At 46.5% G+C, this 10,000-nt stretch overlaps 1 protein-coding gene across 3 annotated transcripts; it reads left to right on the top strand.

Annotated features, from left to right (window-relative positions):
* Nucleotides 1-407: 407 nt before the first annotated feature.
* LOC144152900 (uncharacterized) lies at nucleotides 408-9,663 on the top strand. 3 transcript variants are annotated; one of them, XM_077684448.1, is made up of 4 exons: nucleotides 408-523; nucleotides 879-1,071; nucleotides 2,669-2,886; nucleotides 7,824-9,663. In XM_077684448.1, the coding sequence occupies exon 4, from the start codon at nucleotides 7,842-7,844 to the stop codon at nucleotides 8,232-8,234; it is 393 nt and encodes a 130-aa protein (XP_077540574.1). In that variant the 5' UTR covers nucleotides 408-523; nucleotides 879-1,071; nucleotides 2,669-2,886; nucleotides 7,824-7,841; the 3' UTR covers nucleotides 8,235-9,663. The 3 variants fall into 3 exon arrangements, with proteins under 3 accessions (XP_077540574.1, XP_077540573.1, XP_077540575.1); XM_077684447.1 differs by lacking the exon at nucleotides 2,669-2,886; XM_077684449.1 differs by lacking the exons at nucleotides 2,669-2,886; nucleotides 7,824-9,663 and adding an exon at nucleotides 5,346-7,817 and having other exon boundaries at nucleotides 414-523.
* Nucleotides 9,664-10,000: the final 337 nt, after the last annotated feature.

The raw sequence follows: 10,000 nt of genomic DNA, 5'->3' as shown, positions 1-10,000 counted from the left end.
CGAAGGTGACAGCTCTTGTTCAAGCCTACCAGTACGAGAGCGGAGCCGCAGTTGCGGCCGAAGGCTACCACGAAGGCTACCACGCACCACGCTCTTGTTCAAGCTTACCAGTACGAGAGCGGCGCTGCAGTGGCGGCCGAAGGCTACCAGCGCGGAATGTCTTCGCCACTGTTGACACGACACTGTTGAGTGTGAAGTTTCTGAACAGGAACTTCGTTGTATTCATTGCATCGATCGCGCAATATTGAGATCGTATTACATTAAATTAAATTGAAAGTCATCAAAACCCAGGTATGCAGTCATGATGCGAAGTTCAAACGGCCCCGCCACATTGCACAGCTGGGCCATTGCCAGACATGTGCCGCATGTGCCGCCATCTGCGGGGTCAAAACTGACACGCGAAATATGTTGAGTTGAGCCAGGCAATCCAGGCATCCAGGCGCTCACGGAGTAGCGAAGAGTGGTTTGTTGTGATTTGGTGGCCTGTGAATCTTTTCAGGGGATTTTTAATCGTTTGTTGTCGGTACGTAGAGAGGCATTCCCTCACGTGTAGCACTTGGCTGTTGATCTTATGTATCCATGTGTGTATCGGCCTTGCAAATGTGAACTCCACTGCATGGTGCACGACGTCTCGAAAGGAGTGAAGCAGCTCCTTCAAAAGAACTTGCGTCGGTCTACAAATTAAGATTTGTGTTTATTAACTCTGTCTTAAACATCTTTCTTTTGTTTTTTTCGTTTTTATAGCGTTATGAAGCGCATCAAAGACTACCGGAAACGCGTCAGAATAAAACCGCGCAGCTTTCAGCCGAAGAAAGTGCAAAAGAAAGCATGTTGTAGGCGCGGCCTTGTGATCATTTCCTCTGGTGTGTTTCGCGCAGGTTGAAATCGCTGTCCGTCCAGGGGAAACAGCGCGACAGCACTCGGAACCAAACGAACAAAAAAGCCATTAGCCTTGGCACATGGCAGCAAGGCGGACGCGCGGACAGGCCGTCTATGCGTCCGTGTTCTTTACACTTGTCTGAGAAACAACTTCACTTCAGCGTGCAGTTCGCGGACGTCGCCGAACGAAAGGTGAGACTTCTGTGCTCTCCATTACTGTTGTCATTTTGCCTGAAAACGCGCGACTGATGTTTGACTGTTGCATGGCGAATGCCGACCACCATCTTCGAGGTACGGAACGTGCTTACGTTGCGGTTTGAAGATTGTCGTAATATTTTTTGTGTGCGTTTTCTTACTTTTTTGGCGCTGCGTAATGCATGTTTTCCTTGGAAATGAGTACAGACCCTAAACGGTAATTTTGTTACGTAACTGGTCATTTGGGGGTATCCAGCCCCTATGGAACGTGTGCGATGATCTTAACACCACGGCTCAACACGTGCTTGCGCGTGCACGTAAAAACGTATAAAAGAGGTGGACATTCAGGGAATTCGTCTTAACGTGGGCCAGGATATTGTAAAGTATCTGGCTAATACGTATTTCTGCAACTGTTTTATGCATCTATATCTTCCATGGCAATATCGTTGGCTCAAACGACGCAGTCCCTTCTCTCATCATTAGCTCACAAATTAAATGCATGGTTTCATGGGCGTAGTTTAAACGCCCACCTTCTGAGGACAGTAACCAAAAATCTGTAAAGTTGCTACCGGTAAACAGTATGGTTTTATGGGAGGTGTTGACCCAGCTTAATTAATTCTTCGCAAAGTGGAAGAGTTTGTTGGACGTACCAAAGACACATAAAACGTACACCAACCCCAGTGCTACAGATATGTCAGACATACTCGGGACTGCGATTCCACCGTTGTTTCTAAAGGTACGTCAGATGTACCAGGATGCGGGAGGCTAAGGGTACTTTAAAACAAGGAACAGTTCTAAATTAATTAATGGTGGCCCTGGCTAGTCAGAAAGCAAAAGAGGTTCGGGCAGTTGGGTAAAAATCAAGACGTACTGCTCTCACAGTGAGTGTTGAAGCAGGAATGACCGTGCACTTGGCTAGTGGAAACTGCTTAATCGGTCGAGTAAAAATACACTGCTTTGAAAGTAAGTTGTAAGGTGGACGGCAAGCATTTAGCACTGCACAGTGCCTCTGCACTGCTTGGAATACAGTAACCAGCGCATTGATTGATTGATTGATTGTGAGGTTTAACGTGCCGACGCAACGCAGGCGATGAGGCGTGCCGTAGTGGAGGGCTCCGGATTAATTTGGACCACCTGGGGATCTTTATCGTGCGCCGAAATCTCGTACACACGGGCGTTTTTGCTTTTTGCCTCCATCAGAAAAGCGGCCGCCGCGGCCGGGAATCGAACCCGCGACCTTGTGCTCAGCAGCGCAACGCCTTAGCCACTGAGCCACCGCGGCGGGTAGTAACCAGTGCATCCGGCATACCTGTCACTGGCTCCATCTAACTTATCATAAGACTCCCAGTCCCAGGGGAACACTTGGCGATGTCTTTGATTTGCATACATCCGAGGTACTTTTTGCCTCTGGAATGCTGGTACATCCGACATACTGTTAGCCTCTGGGATTGACTATATCTGACTCATTCGACACAGCTCTGATTCTTTTTCGTATCGCAATATACCGGCGTGGGCCGCTAATCTGTAGAATGAACTGTGTGGGGTGAGGAAGTGCAGCGGAAACCTTATTCGGCCACTGCAATGTCACTTGAAGGTACCCCGCCGATTGCCATGCATCAGGCTCTTCATGGAGATTGGCGAGCAAGCAGCGTTGATTGCATCCTGTGTGTTCCTGCTTTGCGTAGCCCTAGCGGGCCTTCTTTGGTGCGCATGCCGGCGCTCAACGCATCTGGGCACCACTGTCCCTGTAGTGGCCGTCACAGAGACCATGACGCAAGCAATCATAAGGGTGGTCTTGTGACGGGACTGGTGGTACGCCTTATCTTTGTGTTCGCATGTTCGCACGTTGTTGCATGTATTTTCATTCTTTTGAGTTACGGGGGTGTTAAGGTGCTGCTTTTTGTCTGGTCTTCAATGGACACTTTGCTGTATTGGTGACATTTGTTGTGATGCAGTTGTTGCATGTGGTGTTTTTCTTTTTATTATTTGTCTATGCTTGCGATCTGTGCACTCGTTTTTTGCTTTTTGCTATTCCTTCCTTGCTTCCTTCCTGTCTGCTTGCATTCTAGGTTAACCTTCAGGTAAGCATGTTCTTTTCTATCTGACCTAACCTTTAAGAATTTATCCAATAATATCTTGTATGTAACGGTGTGAAACTTGCATGAAATAAGCTGTGGGATTGGAAAATTGTTGCCAATTGGAGTACCTAGATCTTACGAAGGCTGTTTACAATATATTGGGTACAGTGTTCTGGTGACGAACATTTGTGAATTTCTTGTGAAAATATATGGGCCCATCGGCCAGTCAGCTTCTGTGCGCGTAGTGCAAAAAAAAGGAAGCTTGAGGACACCTGAGCACCTCTTAAGTGCTATGAATGCAAAAGCATCGATGTCCTGTTGAACGCCTGGGACACTGCTTCCACCTCGTGTTCTCAAAAGGCGTCGATTCTTGTCACTTGAGATGCTTTGCTCTGCGATTCACGTCCACCTTACACTTTCGAAAGGCTTCAATCTGTCTTCTACATATTGCGCCGCTACTTATTCTTTGCTGATTGTCTGTTGGCCCGGTTGGCTGCACTCTTACACTCCCTTGCTTCATCAGTAGTGTACTGGTGTGAATAAACGCCTCACCCTACTGCTAAGTTTTACACGCGTGGTACAGAACGCCTCGCGCTATTGAACTCTTCAAAAAAAAAAAAATGTGGTCAAGGAGCCATTTTGCTGTTACAGTTGCCAACATCGGCTTTTATTTTTATTTCCCCGCTTTGTGAGCATTACTAATGCTTTCACGCTAAAGATCTGGGCAAATATCGCCCGTACACATTGCAGAAAGTACAGTGAGGGCTAAGAACCACTGTGGAAAACCAGGGAGAAAAAGCGAGGAAGAAGAAGTGAAGAAGAAGAACGAAGTCACCACCTGCACGTTCCATTTTTTTAGTTATCATCGTGCTTTTTTAGAATAAGAATGTGTTCATCGCAACACCACCTCGGCCTCTGCGATTCCTTCGTCTCAACTGCCATATAAAGAAGCTTGCACGAGAGTTAGCGACGTGATGCATTGTGGGTAAAACACCATCTCGCCGTCCTTTCAACAAGATGGCAGGCGTATTACCAATGTCGATGCAACTCGCACGTGCTGTTTTTGCTGGTCTCTGCTGGCAGCAGAAGCAGCAGCACTACGACTGCGACGATGTCCTCGGATCCACCGATCACATGCAGAATGCGAAACAATGTTCACAAAGCACACTACGAGACAGAATTCTGCTTGGGCCGACTTGATCCCTACAAGACCTTTCCAAACACTTATTAACAGAATTCTGCCACGTGTTTCCAGGACTGTTGCGAACATGTGCCGACGATTGGTGCTGCCATTTTTGTGCGCGTTCAATGAATTAGCTTATAAACCATGTCTTGCAAAGCAGTGTTCAAGTGTCTCCACAGCCTGAAGTTTGATCCTCAGCAAGCGACAGTTTAGTCCAAGTTAAATGGTCCATTGAGCAAAAAAGATGGCGTTGGAAATGCATGCAAAGTTGTGGTGTGTTCTGTAGCATGTGCTATGGAATAACACAAAACACCACATGGTCATGCACGGAGAGTTGCCCCTGGATAAACCTTTCTGATGTCGGCATGCAGTATGTCAAGTTTTCCTGGAAGCAGTGGATACCAAGACGTTCAATTAGACATTAGTGCTTTCGTGTGATCATAGGAAATGCTCAGATGTCTTTTTTTTTTTTTTTTTTTTTTTTTTTTTAGTGTTGAAAGTTGTCATGCCAACCCTGGTTGCCAAACCAAGGGATGCTTACCACTTGCAAGTCTCACCATAAAATAAGTTTGCTTTATGAAAAGTTATCATAACCTGAAAGCACTGTCATATAATTGGTCTTTATTTGCTATATATTATGGATGCACTTTGCAGGGCATAACGAAAGTGTTATCACAAATAAAAACCAAATTCCCCCCCCCTCGGTTGCTTGATTAACACCATTTCTCTCTGCCACGTTGCTGGGCTGTAAGTAATGCGCTTGCTACTTATAAAGCACGATGTTGCTTGCATATTAACTTTCTGGGTGCCTTTAACACATATTTTTCTTGCAGCCCCATTTGCGGCTACTAATTTTCTTCACTTATGTGTCAGCCACTAATCTCTTGTCAATTGCACCTCATATGCATTTAGTGTCTCGCCATCTTTCCAGTGCCCCTTGCTTTTCCTTGCTGGTGGGATGGTGCTGCTAACGCCTCGACTCTGTCTCCTCTTGCTGCTCCCCTCCCAAGCGCTCTCCATTGGAGGTCACAATGGAGGTCTCAGTGGACGGCCTGACCCTCAGCCTCATCTCCATCAGCATCTTCTTTGTCCTCACGCTCTGCCTGCTCTCGTGCTGCTACTGCGAAGCGAGAGACCTGAAAGACCAGCACAAGGGGGGTGCGGAGGTCGCCATGTACGCGCCCGCACTGTACATGAACCTCACAGCGGGCGACGACTGTGCTCTTGATGGTGGTGGCGGGTATGGAGGTGGTGACGGGGGCGCCTTTGCTTGTGACGGGTATGCTGGTGACGGCGGTGCTTGTGGCGGTGACTGAGGCGGTGGCTGACAGGTCTGTGATGGCACCCTGTAGGGACGGTGACATGGCTGCGACAGAAGCACTTCACGTCCGGTTTTGGTCCTTTTGGCGTTGCGTAAACAGCACGATTTAGTGGCAAGGCACATCAGTTACTGTTTCACGCAGACATAGATCAAGGTTGGCTGCATCTTTGTGCATTGCATGAGTCAATGCTGCCACATGGCGACGAGGGATTCTGGAATGAACGGTGGCATCTGCAGCACGTGTGATGCCACCAAAAGTGAAGCCAAAGTGGTAATACTTTTAACTGCAGCGCTGTGGTGTGCCCTCACCAGCGTATCTGGTGCTCCATCATAGAGGGCGCCACTGCAATGGGCGTCTGTTGCAGCCATGTAACCACTGCTTCAAGTCATTGCATTTGCGCTGCACATCTTGGCACTGCGGAAGCTTTTTTCCTGCTGCTCGCTTCTCTTTGCCTGCACTGCCCACGCATGTTTTTTGGACTGAACTGGCATATTTTAGAGCCATTCAGCTAAGTGAGTTGGTGTTCTCGCGAAGTTTGAACAAAGTGCAGTGCGTAAGGCATTGTACAACGAACAAAATGTCTAGTCATTACATTTCTAAAGTCATCGGTTGGTGAATTAGTGCCCGAGAACAAAATTTGCTTCCACTGTATATGAACAGCTGGGCTTAGTGCTGAAATTTGGTGGTTCTTCAGGGCACGGAAAACCCACGTTGAAGAGTTGCTCTTAAAGGGTGGTTGGGTAGATTTTTCACAATTTCGGTCGTGAACAAGGAAAATGTGTGTCAGTGACCAGTGTTTGCACTTTTTCCCAGCAAATTCCTGTTGGTTTCGTCATTTCAAAATACGATTTCCAAAGTTCCATGTTTTTTATTTGACTCATGTCCAAATTTTCTAGAGGAGGTTAGGCCAGTAGAAAAAAGGGCTTGGGTTTGCATTAGGCCAGTTCGATTCGGGGTTCATGGTGAGGTGCGGGATACGCTGGTTCACAGACCCAGTTGAATACAAATGTCTTGCAGCATTACTTGTCTCTTAGGAAAAGATCAGAAGTAAAGTTCTTAAAGCTTTATTTGTGGCTGCATTATTTAATTCAACCGCCGAGGTGCACTATTAGACTAATCAGCAGAAGTGTAGAGCCCTTGTTTATGTGCAATGCGTGGCAGAAGAGAAAACCCCATGTGTTGTTTGTGTCAGCCTCACTAACTGCTATAATGACGTCACAGCAGTTTTTGATGTGGTTTCGTGCTGTGTCAGTCTTCACTTCAAAATTTTTATTTCCGTTCATTTGAGGCGTTACTATTGATCATTGTTTCTTTGCACGCAGGCAGTGCACCTTCGGCACGCTAACAGTCAGTTAAATTTGGCGTTGTAGGCCTTAAATGTGTTCTCATAGCCGAAATCAACAAATCTGCGCAGAGGATAGTGCAAGAGAAACAGAACTTTCGAAAGCACCTTTCTTGTTTAGAAATTTGTTTAAAATAGCTGAAGAAGTTAGGTAGTCACCTGCAATGTCTATAGTGCATGTTTAAAATGCACTTCAATTGTTTCTTTGATAGGGGTGAGTTGCTTCCACATAAAAGTTAGACTAACGGCACAAAAGGAAAAAGATGGGAGAAGAAATGAGCACGATAAATGGGGTACCCTTTGTAGTGCCTGTTCTCTCTCCAGTCCCTGTTGTTTTGCTCCTTTAGTCTCTAAATTAAGTTTCTTGCTACCATATCTTTAATTTGTAGAACATTTTTGTAGTAATCTTGTCAAATGTAGTCCGGAACCTCACGCAGCTATTGCGCGGTGAAGAGTCTTGCCTATATCAAAGAAGGGCTGTGCGCCTTTCAGAGTTACTGAGAATTGTAGTCCACACTCAAAATGTCCTTGTTTCAAAAACAGTTGCTCTGTTTTTATGCTGCCGTCAGCTAGGAGCTTTAATTTCTGATTACAGAATGCCTGAATTACAAAGGAAACAAAAGCTGCTTCCTTTGCATAGCTCTTCTCACCACACTTACATTTTTCCTTGAAAAGGATCAAAATTGTGCCTGCATGCTTTGTATGCATGGACCAGGCTTCACAACTGCGGTTTGGTAACGGCAGAACAAGGCCTTTTTTTTGTTTGTTTGTTTGTGTGTCAACAGTAGTTCCTGCTTGGTTTTCCTTTTGTTTGTTTGTTTCAGTGAGAAGAACAAAGCGCCATGCTGTCAGGTGTAGCCGCCGTCATTCTTGGGATTGTAATAGCAGTGTCGGTGCTGTTCTTGGGCCTGATCTGCTACTACTGCAACGTGGGACGAAACTATACGACAACCACCGTGAAGTACAAAAAGAGTAAGGGGCGCAAGTTCAAGCACGGCAGCCCCGGCTCTGGCCACTACTACCCGCCGGGCGGCTGGACGTCCGACATTGGTCACTCCAGCGGTGACGAGGGCCCAGGTCATTTCCATGACAGCGGCGGCCATGACAGTGGCGTCCATGACAGCGGTGGCCATGACAGTGGTGGCGGCTGCGACAGTGGCGGTGGCTTCGATAGTGGTGGAGGCTGTGACAGTGGTGGAGGTTGCGACAGCGGTGGCGGGGGAAGTTGCGACTGAGCGGTTTCTGCATCAGGATAGTTTGTGGAGATGTCCGTTGCTCTGCTTCTTATGTTTGAGTTGAAATGCTGCAGCAAAAACCTGAATCTTGAGAAACATGAAAGGAATAGTTTGGTCGCTGTGGTCTACATACTCATTTTTATTTGTTGATCCTAAACGCAAAGCAGAGACCTTGGTCGGCTCGGCCTACGTACTCATTTTTTTTAGTTTATCCTCAGCTCAACGTAGACCATCAGATGCACGTGGCCATTGTGCATGCGTGTCTGTTTTAGCTAGTTTTACTGGTAGCCAGAATTTTAGGGGTATCAGCAGCATTGTCTACGTATGTCAGTAGGGCTAAGTGAGTGACTTTCTTGTTTATAACAACCAGCGGTCATTATTGCTAATGCCGTGCAACGAAATTAGTACGCGCATCTCTGCATAGCTGGAGGTAGCGTTGAGCTGCTTTAATTAAACGAACAAAGCGCTGTCTCGAAGTGTGCATTTTTAGAGACGCATAATGTGTACCTGGCTTCCTCCAGATCAAGCATTTATATATGCTGAATTTGTATGCTTGTATGTGCCATTTTCGTGATGAACGTGTATGTCAGCAGATTTTTGGGGCTCAGGGATTTACAAGTTGCAGTGCCCATCTTGTGGCTTTCTAGAGGGGGACCAGGAGTGTTGCTGCATCAGCGTACTTGTGCACTGCAGCATAGTGTGAGTGGTAGCCTTGCTGACAATTTTGATCTTGCCCACTGCAGTGGCATAGTGGATTACGCATTTAGTACCTGCGTATGACGGAGGGGGGTTTGATTTCCGGCCACACTGGCTGTATATATAATGGAGATGGAATAAGGAAACACCCACATGAACAAGATTCCTGCACGTATTAAGAGAAAGCCTGTTTGCGCCGAATTAATTAAGCGATAACCGGTCCTGCTGCCTCCCTCATAGGCAAGGTGTATGATGAGTCCGCATCTCATATACTCATAAACCTGTCAGACGTACTTTCAGTCATTATTGAGTAAGTTCTCACGAAAGAAATGTTGACTGGGAACTCCTGGAGTATCATTTTCAGGCGTGAATGAGTGCAATTTTCTTCGATTGAATCGCCCAGTCGCTGTTCCACAATTAGCACTGAAGCACTGTTCCTTTGTCGCGTCAATTTTCAGAAAATCGGACACGCAGGGCGCATCCTCTGCTGCTAAATTTTGCAAATCGAAGGGGTGCAAACTTTGAGCTCAACTGAAGCTAAATATTCTTGACAGTTCTGACAAGGCAGCGCGACCACGGCTTTCCCATTCACGCCCTTTGAAACACACTCCTTTGGTTAGCTTTGCCATTTTGTACTTTGTGGGACGCTGTGGCAGATTTGGAACTTCTGGGTGCAGTCGACTCTCGATAATTGGAAGTCGCTTAATTGGAATTTTCGGTTAATTGGAAGTGATGTTCTGGTCCCGGCAATCTTACATGCAATTCATTAGAATAAATTGCTCGATAATTCAAACGTAAAACCCATTGCATCGGTTAATTAAAAGTTATTTTGAATAAAAAGCATCGAGGTGACAGTCGTTTCTCGATGAAATTTCAAAATTTTTAAGCAGCAAAACGTCGCCATGTGCTGCATTATGTCGGCACCATCGCAACTGAGGCCAGAGCACAGTCGATAAAGCGGCAGGTCAGTTGAGACTTGCACCAGCATACGCATCTCCTTGTCTTCAGGGCCTTACACACAGCGTCAATGTTACTAGAATAAACTCAGTTTCAAAGCTCCGCCACAGAGG

Source organism: Haemaphysalis longicornis, unplaced genomic scaffold (genome assembly GCF_048455015.1).
Source record: "Haemaphysalis longicornis isolate Haplotype H1 unplaced genomic scaffold, Haemaphysalis longicornis Haplotype H1 scaffold_9, whole genome shotgun sequence".
In the NCBI taxonomy this organism is placed as follows: domain Eukaryota; kingdom Metazoa; phylum Arthropoda; class Arachnida; order Ixodida; family Ixodidae; genus Haemaphysalis; species Haemaphysalis longicornis.
This window is presented reverse-complemented; position numbering and strand designations above follow the sequence as displayed.